Below are 18195 nucleotides of genomic sequence, written 5' to 3'. Positions count from 1 at the left end.
ATTAAAATTTTAGATCATATTTTGATATTTCTAGATCCGTCGGTGTTCAACATGTGAACCATTCCTCATTGTTGGTCAACACAATACAAAATGATAATCATTTTAATATTAGTGATTTATTTACTTTTACGATATTATGGTTGTATATGTGAAAAATATCACAAATATTTAGGTTTTGAAATTGAAATATATTTACTTTTAATATATTTCGTATTCATTTTATTATTAATTATGTATTATATGTTAATAAACTCACAATCATGAATCATTGGCATAACTTTCGACTTAACCCATTAATTCAATGAATTAAATAATTAATTTTCCATTTCAATTTAATTTTAAATACCATAATTAAAATTTAAAAATTTAAAAATATCTAAATTTACTATATTTAGTGAAATATGAAAATGAAACTAATAAATAAGATTTAAATTTTTTAAGATGGGAAAGGCCTACGGGCCTTGGTGCTTGCAATTTGCACATCCAATCATTTTCACTTTTTTATGACACCCAATATCAGAAAAGAAAAAGAAATTTTTTTTATATAAAAATAAGTTTTTAAATTATACTTAAAATTATTTTTATTAAAATTAAATAACTAACATTTTTCGGTATAATTTCATGTGTCTGCTAAAAAAATCATTAAGTAATACATGTTATATTTAGAATTTTTTAAAAGTTATTTTAAATAATACCTTTTAAAAAGTCTAAAAAAATATAAACACGATATATGTCACTTAACGTTAGACACATAAAAATATAACGAAAAAATTAGACATATTTTTAATGAAAAAATTTTAAGCATCAAACGTTGATTTTTAGGCTAATTTAGACACTTGTATTTGTATTAAACCAAAAAAAAAACTCAGCCAAAAGCGGCTCTAATGACGGAAAATACGCGTTTTTATCTAAATATTATCACACAATTCGTCTTTCTTCTCTCATATTTTTTTAGGATATTAATTCTAAGGTTTAGTATTTAAAGTTTAGGGTTAATATGTCATGAGTTATCAAAAAGTGTTAAGTGCAGTGATGAGACTCGTTGAATTCACAATTTCTTTTTATAAATAAAGGTCACTACTTTTATTAAAAATATGAAATATCTAGAATTATAACGAGGTTTACAATTATTAAACATTAACACATATATGATCGTATAACGAACTACAAAAGGGAATCAAGTTATTGAAAACCCACTTACAAATTGCTATTCAGAGTCGATTGACATGAGAAAACTACCATGAAAGCCAATTGTGTATCCTAATCCAATCCAAGAGTCCTAACAAATAAATGTTATCTTGGTCAATTGTAATAATATCAAATCTAACACTGATAGGAAGAAAAAACCGAAAAAGTCAAATGTCCCTAGTTTTCTCGTCAATACCTGGATGACTATGATTATATATTGGGTTCCTTTAAACATTTAGAGTTTGATCTTATAATATCTCTAGGCAACCCAACTTCTAAAAGAGTATAAAGTGTGGGACAATGTCCCTTAACAATCTCCCTGGCCAAATCTTTGCACTGACATAACAACTAAGTATTCACGTACGTATAGTTATGTCGTGCGTATATAGGTGTATACACTTTAATACGTAGATGAAAGGGCCAAGACATGCAGACTGCTGGCGAAGAAGAATTATAGCAGATCATGACTCGTCAGGAGCATTAGGCAAGTGCATGGCGACTTTATGTTTATAAAAAGTGATAGTCTGCACTTTCCTCTTAGCAAAATCTTTTTTTTTTCTGTACTGCCATGTGATCTTCCAGCTCTTGCTCGTGCCCATATACATGGTTTAGGCATGGCCAAGCAGCCAACCAAATTAGCTAGCATTAATATTAATATAAAATCTTACGTTCGTTTATGATTACGTTTGGTTTGATCATCATTATAGTCACCTTTTGTATATTTTTAACGCAAACTTGTCCTTGTTACTTTATTGTTGGGATCTCATGTAGGATCCTAGTCGAATCTGCAGGGAAAAGAAAGCTACTAATTATAAAGAACAGAATCCTCTGCAACATTTCGGATTCCATGTCTTAAAGGTTTCCATTTCCAACTTTAGTTTGGGTTTTCATTTCCCAGAAATGGGAATTTGAGAATGGGATCCACCTAAAGGGTGAGTGGGATAAATTTTCAATTACTCCTTTTTTTTTTTCCTTCTCTTCAACCTGCCAATTGTTGGACATTTTAGCAAAGATTCACATGCTACTGAGGTATTCATGACCATCCGTCATGCTTATGAAGTGAGAATTTCTTTATCCTCGTTATCTCCTGATTCATTACTTTCTGAATTTTTGTGCAAATACAAGCTTGACACAATCTTTGTAGCTTCCATTGTTCCATTCTGCATTTTTCATTTTTGGGCTGTTATTATGTTCCCAAATCAATGACTGATATTCTGGAGCATTTTCACTTCCGAACAGGTATTATCTAATGAAGTAACAAGGATTCGGTACGATCGTGCACTTACATGTCAAGAGGATGTTGGGAGGTCTTACAAAGGAAAATGGAACCATAGTCCTAATTTTGAAGACGGGGTTAGGCTCCATAGGTGGAAAAATGCAAGAAGAAAGATCCCGAAAACGAAGGGTGTTCTTTCTTTTACGAAGAAACCGATGACGAGGATGAAAAAGAAAACCTGCTACAAGAGAGGGGATCTTTTATAGTTTGGATCTCGGTTTTCTCTTACCTTCAGAAGCCTAATGGCTCTCCTAGATAAGAAGTTGGATGCCGGATATAAGATTGGTTACGTAATCGCCTGGGTTTCGGGTGGGAGAGGCGGTGTTTTGCTGACTTTATGTCCTTCGTTTGCATGTTGGGTTTGCGGAAAAAGCAGCGGGTTGAAGAAAGGAAAAAAAAGGAGTAATTGAAAATTTATCCCTAAACTGTTTTTGATTTACAAAAAGACCCATTTTTAATATTTTGCTTAAAGTTCAGGAGTTAAAATAAAATTTAACATTTTTATTAATGAGTCAAGTCATCAATGGTTTAACGTCCGTTTATATTAATTGACCACGTCTTGACTAAAATAAAACAAAAGTGACTACATGTTAATTTTTTTAAAACGAGTGATCATACGTTTAAAAAAATGAAACAATACTCACATGAAAAACTCAAGGTAGTTGTTTTCTTATTGGAAACGAGGGCATATATGCATCACCATTTACTAAATGACAATTACATATGCCAAAATAAAGAAGTTTGAGTTATATTTTGGGATTTACTATAATGAAAGGCGTCATATGGAGGTGTCGAATTTCGAAAATATTTTTTTTTTAAACTCGTCACGTGAACATAATAAATTTCAAAAAAAATATTTTTTTATTGAGATATGTCACATCTGGATAACAAGTTCTAATAAAAGATATCGTAAATTGCTCTCACATCTGGATAACAAGCTCCCATAAAAAATATCGTAAATTGCTAATTAATTTTTTAATCATCCTACAAACCTAAATAATTATTACACCAACGTTAAATGACTGATTTTGACATGTCATTTTCCCTCATTATTCCATTTCCATTATATGAAAACATCATAATTAATTTTTTTTTTAAAAATGGTGTACCACTTTCGGCATGGCCGAATGTAGAATTTTATGTTACGGGTGGTGAACTTATAAAATTTTAAGGGGCGAAAACAAATTTTTAATATAGAGTACAAAGAAAATATCTAAAATATATAGAAATTTAAAAATTTTAAGAGAGCGAAGCCCTAACTAATATAGACTGATCCGAATCGCACACTTGACTTTGGTGGACAAGTCTTCCAACGACGATTTTTTGCATACACAAAGACTCGAACTTGAGACTTACTTAAGCGATATTAAACTGCTTACCATTGAACCAACCTTATTCATCTTAAATTTTTTAATTTAATACCCTAATATAAACTCATGCATGGTCTTTAACTACTTCACATAAAAAGCATTAATCAATTGAACAAAATATACCGACATAAATCAAACATGTTTTGGGGCCATGATTGCTAACTGGGTCTCAATACTTAGGGCTTGTGATTTATTTTTTGTTTTGGGTTTGGTTTTAATTTTGAGTTTAATTTTGTTATTGGGATTTAAGAAGACTAAATGGCTTTGAAATCCAAATTTAGGCAGAATCTTCTTTTGAATTTATTTTTTATTTAATTTTAATGTATTTAATTTTAAAATATATTTTTATTCAATAAAAATAGTGACTTAATTGAAAAAAATTATATATAGAGGGTTATTATTGTAATTATCCATAAATATATAAGGTAAAATTATATATATTTTCGGGTCGGATCGAATTTTTTCCACCCTAAACCCGACCCGACCCGACCCGAATAGTGCATTAAAAAAACCCCGACCCGAATTCGATTTTTTTTATAAAAAAAATCCGACCTTATCGGATCGGGTCGGGTTCGGGTTGAGTTGCCATCCCTAGTTAGGGTGGTTCTCCCAGTTCAAGGTCAGGGTATACCTAAGACTTAATTGAAATTTATATAGTAATTAAAATTATTATTTAAGCTCAAATATAAAATTAATGAATTAGTAAATATAATTTACTTTTATATGTATATGTCAAATTTGATATAGATTTTTATCTTAAAAATCGAGTTAGATTTCAATTTAGGTGTAATTTCCCTAAATTCGAGTCGGATCAGATCACGAGCAGGGACAAACTATATAGTGTGGGATGGGGCACTTGCCCCTCCTAAAATTTTTAGTTTAATAGTATTTTAGGTCATTATCAGTTTAAATTTAAATGAAATTAAACTTTTGTCCCCCGAATTAATAGATTAAATATATAATAAAATCTTATTATTTTGAAATTATATACTTTATCCCTCCTAATATTTGATTAGCCAAGAGAAACTATAGTCGGATCGAGTTCGAGTGAACCAAAAACCTACTCCAACCTAACCCATTTCCAATTTACCATCCCTTCATGGGAACCAACAATTTCTCCGTTACGGCTCAACCAAACTGGTTGGTCATCGGAGCTTAATAGCAGGATGGAAATGGAGACTCAGCTTGCACCGTTACAGTCGAATGAAAACAGAACATAATCATTTCTCAAAGTTAAATCTCTTGTCCTGTCTCACAATCATGTCATATTTATAAATGGCATCATTCAGGGAAATTAAAGGTAAAAACACCACATGAAGATATACAAAAGTAATTAAGACAAACTTTAAATCTTGACCTGTCAGGGAAAGAAAGAATGGTTGCATCACGACCTTACTGATCGATACTTGGTCCTCGGTTCCACACTCGAAGAACCCAAGGCTCCGAAAATTTCCGCATATATCTCCATGAAAAATTTGTCGACGATTTCCAGATATGTAGGACAAGTGAGTCGAGAATAATAATAGAGAATCTCTTGAATGTCGATAACATGATCCACATTGCTCATGTCCATCATCTCCAGCTCCTTCAGTCTTCGAGCCATCAATGAACTCTCGTCTCTTCTTCTATCACTTGAACCCGAACCCTCTCGTGCTTTTCCCTTGTTCCCTTCCCTTGGAGCCGAAACAATCCTCGTGTTCCGGTTGATGTTGTTGGCATCCCACTTGTCTCGGGGACTCGTTTGTCGGTCCATGTCGAGGCCGGCAAACGAATGGGGATCGTAAGGAGAGGTCTTGGGAAGTTTACGGTAAGGCTCGGTGTCGGTGCCGGTGAACAAAGACTTGAAACTTCGTAAGGTTCTTTGAAAGAACCTTTTGGTGTTGGAAATGGGATTTCTAAGCAGCATTGGCTACCGATCACTAAAGGCTTCAAATGTGGGTGAAAATTTTACTTATTGTCCTTTGGTGAAGACATATAATGTGTGGGGGGGGGGGGGCTTAAAGGAGGGTATAAACATTATGAAAATTAAGACAAAAGGGTCCTTTATTTGCTTTGGGGCTTCCTTTTAACTTCATTCGTTGTCTTCACGTTAGGGTGCCCTTGGGATTTTGTTCTTTTGGTGACCAAGAGAGTGCACCACAAAGGGGCCTAGCTAATGATCATCAAAGGTTTTGTTTTTATGGAAGCTTTTGTGATGGTTTCTCGCTCATTAATATACTGATAATAGTAATTTAAGGAATTAGATAGGGTTGTTTATTGGGCTTTACTTTAGATGGTGGGAGTTGGTGTGGTGTTGGAGGAGGAAAGATGAGCGGCGGTTGTTGAATTAGAGCTCTCCGCCATTTTCTCCGCCCATCAATTCTAGAATTTATGATAAGTAGGGATGGTAATAACCCAAAATAGACCGGTTCCGACACGCCCCGTTTGATAAGGTCGATTTTTTTTAAATAAGGTTCGAGTTAGATCGGATCAAATTTTTTAACGAGTAAGGTAAAATCAAGTCAAATTCGGGTTGATTATGAAAAAACTCCAACCCGATCCGAGGATAGTAATGAAATTTCTTTAAATTTTATTATATTTTTAATGAAGTCTTTATTTTATATCAGGTAAAGTCAATTTGGGTCGAATTTATACTCTAAAAATTTAGGTAGGATTAGAGTCATGTATAAAGATATATTTTTCGAATCAAATCATACCGAATTGACCAAAAACCAAATCCTAACCTAATTCGTTGCGATCTCTAAATTCAACAAACTCTGATTTTTCGCCTATAATGAAGATGGTGATGGTTTAGTTTTGTCATTAGAATCAACGTTGGGTATAAATTGAGCAAACTCGTGTGACTATTAGATAAAAAAATCAGAATAAAAAATATTTAATACAAGTAAACATCGTTTATTCATTATCTTGTTTAAAGAGGTTAAATTATGATTTTAATCCCTCTATATATTCAAATTAAAATAGAGAAAATAACTTCAGAAAATAAATTCAGTGACCGAAAATGCCTTATAATATACGATTTTAACCAATTTTTTTTGGATTTGTGAAAAAGACCAACAAATTCGCAACACGATCTCGAATTCGCAACGCGAACTCCAATTTCGTAACACAGTTTCTAAATTCGCAACACTGAATTTCAAATTCGCAACTCGATTTCTGAAATCACAACGCGAATTTTGTTTTCGCAACTCAATTTTCGAATTCGCAACACGAATTTTAATTTCGCAACACAAATGTTTTGGGTATACAACTACGCAGCAACATCAACTCATAACCTAAATCCCTAAATCGCATTTTATTCCATCTCCATCTATCACTTTCTCTGGCGACATCCGTTCCTATATCCAACGACATCCTTCCCCGTCTCTAATTTTTTTTTTACATAATTTTATTTCTATATAATTTTCAATGATTTCACTCCCAAATTATCAACTATCAACTTAATAAAGGTATGTTTTTCTCTAAGTTAGTGATGATATGTAGTTTATAGCTCGTTTGTTTAGTAAATTAATTTACAATTTGTAGAATGAATAATGTTGATCATGTTTGGATAGATTTGTGTTTTGGAGGGTCATGGGAGAATGTTTGGATAGATTTGTGTTTAGTAAATTAATTTACAATATATGTCTTTACCCATGAATCTTCAACTAAAACTGTCATTAAAAAGTTAACTTATGAAACTCTAATGTTACGTGTTGCAAAGAAATTGAATTTAGAGCCTCGAAGTGGATTTAGGCTATCTTATCAGAGAAAAGGTAAAATTTATTTGTTAACCGACAATGAAGATGTTGTCGATTCATTACTACATTAGTGTTCGCAAGAAGATGATGTTACAATGTTGTTGAACCTAAAGTAGTGAAGTTGGTCAGTAACGGGTAGTATCAACTAAGTTCTTCAGCCCCAGTTTATGGTGCTCCAATGTACAACGTTGTTACAACCTCAAAATTTAATGGTTCCACCAAAATTTCATCACCAAGAAAATTTTGTTTCACCACATTTCCAATACCAAACACAATCTCAAAACCCACAACATTTTCCTAATCCAAATCCCAATCAACTTTCAGCACCAAATTCCGATTTTCGTATGACCAGTTAGACGATTATGAGCCAACAAAAAAAATTGTGAGTACTAGTCAGTATTCAAAATTTGATCTTGGTCAATACCCAGATTTTGATCTTGGTCAATACTCGGATTTTGATGATGTTTCAGAAGAAGAAACATACCCTGCATGTAATGATTTTGATATTGGTCAATACCCAATTTGATGATGAAACAACGCGCTGAGGAAGATGTTGTTGATAATAATGAGGAGGAGTAAGACTGTGAATAACATGTTGAACATCCATTCTGTAATTCATATAACCCTGAAGAAGAAGAAGAAGAAGTCCGAAGAAAAGAAAAAGAAGAAAATGTCACGGGGATAACTGGAATATGCCAGAATTACTTCAGATACCCGGAAGAAGAGTTGTAAGATATCAGTTGATTGTTACACAAAAGTTATTCGTATCAAGAAAGATGATTGTTTTGATACAAATGAAGACTTGAAGATAGCTTTGTATATGAAATGTTGGAAGATGGCTATCAACTAAAAGTTAACAAATCAAGCAAATATCGTTCGAAACAAGTGTATGATTGACAAAAAATGTATGTGGCGTATGATTGCAAAGAGGATAAAAGATTGCGAAATGTTTCAAGTTAGGACTTTTATTGATAAACATACATGTTCAAGAACCCAAGTTTTTCCTTACCATAGACAGACAAACAAAAAGGGTGGGTGGTTTTCTGGATGAGTTAATGTTTTTGAATGGCAAGGTATATCGGGACATGAAATTATGACTAGAAGAAGAAGAAGTCCCCGAAGAAAAGAAAAGAAGAAAATGTCACGGAGTATAACTGGAATATGCCATTACTTCAGATACCCGGAAGAAGAGTTGGTAAAGATATCAGTTGATTGTTACACAAAAGTTATTCGTATCAAGAAAGATGATTGTTTTGATACAAATGAAGACTTGAAGATAGCTTTGTATATGAAATGTGTGGAAGATGGCTATCAACTAAAAGTTAACAAATCAAGCAAATATCGTTTCGAAACAAAGTGTATGATTGACAAAAAATGTATGTGGCGTATGATTGCAAAGAGGATAAAAGATTGCGAAATGTTTCAAGTTAGGACTTTTATTGATAAACATACATGTTCAAGAACCCAAGTTTTTCCTTACCATAGACAGACAAACAAAAAGGTGTTGGGTGGTTTTCTGGATGAGTTAATGTTTTTGAATGGCAAGGTATATCGGGGACATGAAATTATGACTGACATGAATGCTCGGTTCAAGATTAGTATCTCATATTCTCAAGCTTGGAGAGCCAAATGTTATGCCTTGGAATTGTTGAGGGGGTCTCCAGAAGCATCGTTTGCCCAACTGTCGGCTTATTGTCACAATTTAAAGCTGAAAAAGCCTGGGTCGGTAACTCATCTCAAAACAGATAGAGATGGACGCTTTGAGTTGGTGTTTATCGCCATTGGTGTTGCGGTTAGTAAATCAATAAAATTTTTTTGACTCATTTTTGTTAGTTACATGCATTTCACATTTAAATGATTATATTTCTTATGTATATTATTTTGTAGTTTCGTTCGTTTATTACTTGCATGCGCCCAATTATTATAGTTGATGGAACACATTTGAAAGGTCGATACCTTGGAGTAAACTTATTAGAAGTAGCCATGGATGCTAACAATGGGATACTACCAATAACTTACGGGGTTGGCAAATCTGAAACCTCTGATTCATGGACATGGTTTATGGGGCATCTTAGGGATTGTATAAGTCCTATTAGCAATCTGACAATCATATCCGATAGGGCAAACTCAATTGACAACGATGTTAGAAGGTGTTTCCCAGATGCTTTTCATGGACTTTGTGGAGTTCATTTGTACAAAAATCTAAAATCAATGTCTGCTGGTGTAAAAAATCACAAATGGACATACTAGAAGGCTGTAAAAGCTTATCAGGAAGTATATTTTAATAAGCATATAAATTGTTTAAGACATGTTTTGCCTCAATGTGCTCAAACACTAGAAGATGACGGGTTTGAAAGATGGTCAAGCGTACATCAACTTGGAGCAAGATATGATTTCATGACGTCTAATAGTGAAGAATCAATCAACGCTCTAAGTCGTCATTCTGGAAAATTACCCATTACTATGTTAATGGAGTTTTTTTAGCCTCTATTCAATAGTGGTACTACAAGAAAAGGAACCATGCATGTATTATTTCTTTAAATTCGCAACTTATCATATTTATATATTTTACTAAGTATTATTTATTTAAATTTACAGGAACATTGGAACGTCGTGTTACACCGTGGACTGAAAAAAAGATAACGAAACGTGTTGTGAAGTCAACGTCATGGAGAGTTGAACAATGTTCAAACACTTTGTTTGAAGTATTGGATAATAACTTAAATGGGTTTGTCGATCTAAATGCAAAGACGTGTAGTTGTATGAAATGACAAACATCTGGTTATCCGTGTGGCCATGTTATAAAAGTTGCTCTTCATCTAAACCAAGATGATTCAAGCGCATACGCTATGGATTGCTACACTACAGAAGTATATCGATAGACTTATGTCGAGATTGTCTACCTTATTCCACATCCTTCTGAGTGAGACATACCAAATGACTTACAAACAATTTTGCCACCAGTCATGGACAACAGGCTACCTGGCCGACCAAAAAATCACGATCGTCTACCGTCTAAGGGTGAAGAGAAGAGGATATCGACATGTAGTCGGTGCAAGGAAAGTGGTCATACAAGGTTGACATGTGGATCACCAGTGCCATCACAATCATCTTTTCCTCTACCAAAATATGAATCCTCATCAATATCCAAAGCTCATATGGTGCCAAGCAAAAGGAAATCAAAATCACAATAAAAAAAACTCAATCACAACCGACTTCACCTTTTGGGACTTATTAACTTAGGTGATTTTTAAATGCAAACGTTGTATTATGTGTATTTTATGTGTGAATGCATACATTTTCAGTTAGACATGCATTAGTAACTTGAGTTTGAACATTGCTATGATCTGTTAAGTTGTTATCACTTATCACATTGTTGTCTGTTATCTTTTTGAAGATGGTTTCCTTTAATTCGCAACGCGAAAGTCAAATTCACGTTGCGATTGTTGCGAAAGTCAAATTTGCATTGCGATTTTAGCGTTGCGATTATTGCGAAAGTCAAATTCGAAACGCGAAAGTAAAATTCGTAACGCAAAAATCAAATTCGCAACGTGAAAATCGCAATGCGAATTTTACAATCGCAATGCGAATTTTACTTTCGCAACAATCGCAACGCGGATTTGACTTTCGCGTTGCGAAAATATACCTTCAACATGTCTTTTTTGCATTCAACATAATGCAGATTGAAATTTTCTTAAACAACAAATCAAATTTTACAAATCAATTAAACAAGAAAAAACAATTCTTATTTACACATCTAAAAAAACAAATCAACAGCACATTGATACAATTAGCCCAGACAGTACATCCAAATGCTCCTAACAATAGGGAGCTTACATCCAAATACATTCACGCAGCTCATTTCAGGATTAACCTGCAGAAACAAAATATTTGCTCAAACAACACTTTCTACACATCTAAAACCAACAAACAACAAATTATTGAATTCTAGGTACTTAACCAAACATTTTCAAACCAACAAAGAGTATATATGTTAGCAACACTTGCTCAAACTTACCAATAACAAATGGTTGTTTTTTGCACACTTTCAGCACGCAGATGCAGGTAGGTAACTCTCGAATATATCACTCTAGCCATAAAATGACTAAACCACAACCTTACTGCACCTCTATCTCTATCTGTGGGATGTAGAAAATGTTTACCTCCTGTCATCAAACGTTCCAAGCACATGCATACAAGAGGACCACAATCCCCTCTGGCTCCCGTCATTTTTTGTGGCACTGTCTCGTCTCTCATCATTGTAACTTTGAATATTTTTGGCTTATTGTTTCCAGAATTAGTCCAATAATCAATCGCATCCAAGTATTTAGCCAAATGAGCGCTCCATCCCTTACAAATAATATATTTCAAATCATACAATGGTATGTAATTCAACATGCTGTCATATACTATCGTCTTTAGAGATGGGAGCTGAAGCTCGACGAGAAGCCAATGATGTCGTTCCATAACATGGATAAACACCTGCAATCATAAATAATAATTCAATTGCGCATATCAAATAAAATTTATGAACACCTTTAAAATATTTAAAAATAAATACTAACCTTATCGACCTCCCACCACACAGGATTAAATACTAACCTTATCTACCTCCCACCACACAGGATAAAGCTTAGTTTTTCCATTACTCAATCCATATGAAGCGTCTCTCTGATCCTTCAAGTGAGCTACGTGAAAATACGAAGACATAATAGTCCATCACGTCTTTTTTATTTTCTTCAATTTCCTTATAATCAGAAGACGTGACACTCATGCATCAATATGATGTGGATAAAAAATACATATATCAGTGAATTTAATAAATTTTTAAAAAAATAATCAAAATGCAATATAAGAAGAATATAAGACTTACCCCTCATTCGAAATAGTCATTCTCTTCAAACCCTAATAAAACACCCCACCAAGATCGATCAAGAAACAAATGCATACTATCGTCGATTTTATATATGTCAGCGTAACACCCCTGGCTCTGCTCATGTAGATAAAAACCAACTGTGGTCTTAGCCCAAAGAGTATTATCCATAATTGTGTCCGGTAGTGTTCTCCTCTCCTGCTGAGGAATGGTACTGGTCGGTAACTCATACGAAAGCCAACTCTCATCCATCATATCGGGCACGTGAGGGGGTTTATCAATATATCGACATAGTATGCCATGTAAATCGGGCTCTTGAACGGTGGGATAGACCTCTTGAACGATGACAAGGGCCTCTTGAACGGTGGGAGGGGCCTCTTGAACGATGAGAGGGGCCTCTTGAATGATAGAAGGGACCTCTTGAACGATGACAAGTGAATCAGACTTCTTCTTACGGAGTCTTGGCACTATTGGGGTGAAAGGAGACGTAATGACACGTGCACGACGTCTGCTGTGTGAACCCCGTCGTGCAAGAAAAACCCGACGTAAAACATCTACCTTATCGGGCCACTAAAAATAAATTAATACATAAATCAATAAATAAAAAAATAAATAATGCCAAAAAAAGGTTATTTACATTTTTAGTATAATATTAAACAAACTTACCTCATTGCGTAGAGTATGAACCTCATTCTGCAACGATGAAACAATCTCACATAGAGCGGTTACCTGTTAACGTAAAGTAGATACCTCACCACGTAAAGCACCATTGTCATTGCGTAAAACATCTACCTCACCACGTAAAGACAGTACCTCATCACGCAAAGCACCGACCTCATCACGTAACTCCCTAACTCATCCCGTAGAGATGGAGAACAGGGAGATAAATGTCTTGGCATCTTTTCCGGTCGCCTATCATGAGGTGATAGTGGATAAGAGGCTCGATGATGTGATGGAATAGGTGATGGCTCTAGTTGTGGAGGTGTATAATCGGCTCGATCAGGTGATGGCTCTGGGTGTCGAGCTGTAGAATCGGCTCGATCAGGTGATGGCTCTTGAAGTGGGGGGTGCTCATCATCCATCCCATCAAAAAAATGCTTACTAGCTTGCCACCAATCAGTGGCAAGCTCAGCCTTTGTGGGTATCAGCCTCTGTAATGGATAGTTGGCCTCCTAACAATATAAAAGCTCAAACAAAGTTAAACATCTATAGTAATAACTTGTTTATATATGGTAGTATTTGTGTTAACTTACATCATCCATCGTCGTATATGGTAGTAAATCTTCCCAATCCAACAACCGGATCCTCCTCCAGGTAATAGCCCTAGGAATATCATTTGAATTTTTTCATGCATATGTCCGCATGCTGGGAAAAGCCTCAAATATCCAAATCTACAAACAATATAATACACAAACATTAGTAATTGTTAAATAATTAATTATAATTTTGGAAACATTATATATAAGTTCTTACCTTAAAGGCCCAAATAAAGCCTACTAAAGTGTATTTGAAACCATCGTCACGCAAACTACGACGGTTCTCAAAGACAGACCACAACTTTTTCCAGGTAGCTTTCCATAGATATGAACCCCACGGAAACACGTTCCATGCATTTAGGTCCTCTACCAATAATATTAGGTCCTCAGAAATAGGTTGTCTGGCCTCTTTGCCTAAAAAACCGGCATTCAAAAGTAATAAAAGGCATACTCGGACAACATCAAGGTCATCTATCTGAGTAAACCCATCTTTAAGAAGTAATCTTTTCAAGTTGTCGATGTGTAAACTGGGCTTCGCCTTTGCCAGCTCATGAAAAACCCGAGATAACCATGATGGGCGAGCGATATGACTAGTGTACCGACCTACTTCATCGTGTCCGAAACGTAAACCAGTGATTAAGCAAAACTCCTCCCGCCCAAAACAAGTATACGCCGGTGGAAAATGAAACCATATCTCTTTATCACCACGTTGTATCCTCTCGGGTAGATCGTTAGTCATGGTCTGAAGAAACAAATTGGTCAACATAGCATATCCACCTGGATGTTGTACTTTCAGCCATGGCCCAAAGCAAGTATCCTCAAACAATTTTCTTTGTACATGTGTAAGTGTCGATGCTATTGTAGTGGCTAGGCTTAATTTATTCCTTAGAGTAAATGAAGCCGAAAAAATTTCTAACAAAAACAATAAACATACCAAGTTAGATATACAAAAAACTACAAATTATACACTATAAACATACATGATATTAAACAGTGAAAACAAAGCCAAATATATTTAAAACTAGCACGATTTTCACCTCAAGTCATTATTCTATCATAGTTTTTTGGTTGAAGTAATTCAATTCATTCAAGTTTCAATTTTCAGAAGAAGAGTAGTTTCTGAAACTTAAATTCGCAACGCGAAAATAAAAATCGCAACGCGAAACTAAAATCGCATTGCGATTTTCGTGTTACGAATTTCATTTTCGTGTTGCGAATTTAAGTTTCAAAAACTATTCTTCTGCAAATTGAAACTTGAATGAATTGCATTACTTCAACCAAAAGACAAAACAAAGACAAATACTAACTTCACAGGGTTAAAGACTAAACAGTTTAGTAGTATTGGCAGCAACCGAATGAATTTACTAAGCAATCTTAAGTGAAATGGTTAATCTATATATTGAAATTACCAGCAAATTTATCATCAATTTAAATATGAAAAATCTAATAATAATACAAAAATTTCAAAATAAAAATAATTAAAAAAACTAACCCTCGGTGGTTGATTTTCCATTTGTAGTCGTGAATGGTTGTGAGGGTGGCTCTGAGAGATGGAGATAGACGGATTTCGCAGGAGATGGGGACGGATTTCGCCGGAGATGGGGACGGATGTCACCGTAGAGAGTGAGAGATGAAGATGAGACTGAGTTGTGATTTTGGGTTTTAGGTTATGAGTTGCAATTATATTGTTTATATTTGTGTTGCAAAATTAATATTGTGTTTCGAATTCGAAAATAAAATTTGCGTTGCGAAAATAAACGCGCTTTGCGAATTTGACTTCTGTGTTGCGAAATTGGAGTTCGCATTGCGAATTTGTTGGTCATTTTCGCAAATACAAAAAAAGTTGGTTAAAATCATATATTATAAGACATTTTCGGTCACTAAAATTATTTTCTCTTAAAAATATTATAATTTTGAATCTTCTCCTTTCCACACAATATTACTATATTAGTAGTAAATCTGAAATTATAAAGAGCAAATACAATAAAAGAAATATGTGAATCACGAAGTTCATTCACAAGATATAAAATCAATATATGAAAAAACATGAATATTAGTCTTGTCGGTACTTATTAAATAATGTTTATATAATTCGTGTTAATTTGAACTTATTAAGTTTAGACGATTAAAAAGTAATATATGTTCGAAATACTCCAAATCATTTGATAATAAACGCTCAGTCATCCCATTACAGTTGCCAATGCTCGAGCCCCGAACCTCTAGGAAGATAACAATTCCTTAAACTGCTGAGGTAATTTGGTTCGTGTAGAAGAAAAGACGTTATCTTGGGTAGAAAATGTGATATTTACACATACCCTAATGAATGGGTGGTATAGGGATAACGAAAGCATATTGCTCAACTAACAATCATAGGGGAGTTGAGTGCTGGAACCATGAGCTGTATGGTTGACCCTTCGACATCAATGTCTTTGGACACCTACGTTTTACCTTTTCAATGGTCCTATACAACCATACTAAGAACTAATCATCTTGTAATTTTTTATGATTTAAAAACCAAAACATGAACTTACTAATGATTAGATGACATGTAATGTAGTTTAGCCAATTTATACACGAGTACGCACAATTTACCTCGAAGATCATTGTTAAAGTCCCCTAACTAAAAGCGTTAAAAATAGTGCTGACATGGCGGCGGTGATAGAGACCAGGGAACGGTTTGTTGAACCGACCAACAAGCCAACTGGAACTTAACTACAAGTCTAATATGCAACCCAGATGTAGACGGTTGAGTTGTTGTGTAAGGATGGTTTAACCACAAGCAATCTGCCACTTCTTGTTTAGGGTTGGAACCAGTCCTTGTCTATGCCACGTGCTCTCAAAATTCAAACGCTTCTTCAATTTCTAGCCTACTGCTTCTTTATTTTTTTATTAGTTCGGGACACGTAGATGCTGTTTAAAAATAAGTACTTAATTATTTAATATTAAATACATCATATTTCTGATATTCATAATGTTCAAATCCAAAATCTCTATAAACATTTATAATTCTATTTCATGCCTATGCTTCTTTATTGAAACTTGTCAAATATGCACCTTTTTTCCTTTAACTGGCCTCCTTAGAGTTCTAATAGGCTTTGCTACCTACCTTTTTACAGGACAATATTCCCCAAACTTTAACAATAAAATTGGACTATATTCAGAAAGGCATTCCATACTCAAAGTTGAACTCGGATTTGAACTCAAATTTCAGACCTTAGAGGCTAAAGAATTTTCCATTAACAGAAGAGGGGAGGCTAAAGAAACGTGGCATATCCAATGGGTTCATTGCAATGAAAAAGAGGGTTTCCTTTGAGTTTAGGGTTTAGGTTAAGATGAGGACTAGAGATGGCAGAATGATCCGAACTCGATGGGAAAACTTGAAACCCGATCAAGTTCGAGTCGGGTCGGGTATCGGGGATTTTTTTGGGTTGGGTTCGGGGACGGGGAAAGGTATCCCCGACCCACCCCGATTATATATATATATATATATATATTATATTAATTATATATTTTATATTTTATATATTTTATATTAATTATATATATAATATTTTCGGGTTCGATTTGGGTTTGAGTATAATATTTCGGGTCGGGTTCGAGGACGGGACAAAAAAATCTCCCACGGGACGCCCCGATAAAAAACCCGACGGGGATCAGGTCGGGGTCGGGGATGGGGATTCATTTCGGGTTCGAGGACGGGGCGAGCAAAACCCACCCCGAACCCGACCCATTGCCATTCCTAACGAGGACGACCCCAAGATTCAACCAACTATTACAATGAGAAAGCAACCACTCCCCATTCTATGTTTCCAAGCAAAGGCAACAAATTACCCATTCAAGTCAAACATGAGACCACAGTCTTTCGAACATATATCATTTTATAACTATCCTTAGATTAATAAAAAAAATATGTCGATGATAATGAAATTAACATGGGTTATTTTTTTATTTTAAGAAATAAAAAATAAATTTTAAATTAAACTGTACAGTTAATTCCAAATGGTAAAATATAATGAATTATTCTACTTTCAGATCTGCCAAAGATATTTTCCCGGCTCTTACGCAATTTTACATAGCTTTCAAGCCCAATGGACGAAAATAAAAGACCAAAAGTTGAAGTGCACATCCAAGTCCAAATACACAAGTCCTTCATGTGTGGAAACAAGATAGAGATGATTTTTTAAGGGTAAAGTATAGTAATGGTCACTGAATATTTATGAAGCTTGCATTTAGGTCCTCCAATTTTTAAAACTTGCAATACAGTCCCCCAACATTTATTCCGTTTGTAATATGGTCCCCAACTTAAATCACTGTTAGAAAATTAAGGTAAATTATATAAACGGTCATTAACTTTTTAGGCACTTGAATTTAGGTCCCCAACTTTAAAACTTGTAAAACAATCCCCAATAATTTTATTTTCTTATTAAATATAGATGTATAGAAAATATAAATGATTCAATTTATATTAAATGTATGAATCATTTATTTTTGA

General features: G+C 34.4%; 1 protein-coding gene across 1 annotated transcript; it reads left to right on the top strand.

Annotated features, from left to right (window-relative positions):
* Positions 1-1599: 1599 nt before the first annotated feature.
* On the top strand, positions 1600-2874 carry LOC120186029. The gene is made up of 4 exons (XM_039190111.1): positions 1600-1676; positions 2196-2247; positions 2428-2643; positions 2674-2874. The coding sequence occupies exons 1-4, from the start codon at positions 1600-1602 to the stop codon at positions 2872-2874; spliced, it is 546 nt and encodes a 181-aa protein (XP_039046042.1).
* The last annotated feature ends 15321 nt before the right edge of the window (positions 2875-18195 follow it).

The sequence above is a fragment of the Hibiscus syriacus genome, unplaced genomic scaffold (genome assembly GCF_006381635.1).
Source record: "Hibiscus syriacus cultivar Baekdansim isolate YM2019G1 unplaced genomic scaffold, ASM638163v2 tig00000340_pilon, whole genome shotgun sequence".
Taxonomy (NCBI): domain Eukaryota; kingdom Viridiplantae; phylum Streptophyta; class Magnoliopsida; order Malvales; family Malvaceae; genus Hibiscus; species Hibiscus syriacus.
Note: the sequence above shows the minus strand (reverse complement) of the source record. Positions and strands in the feature narration are given on the sequence as shown.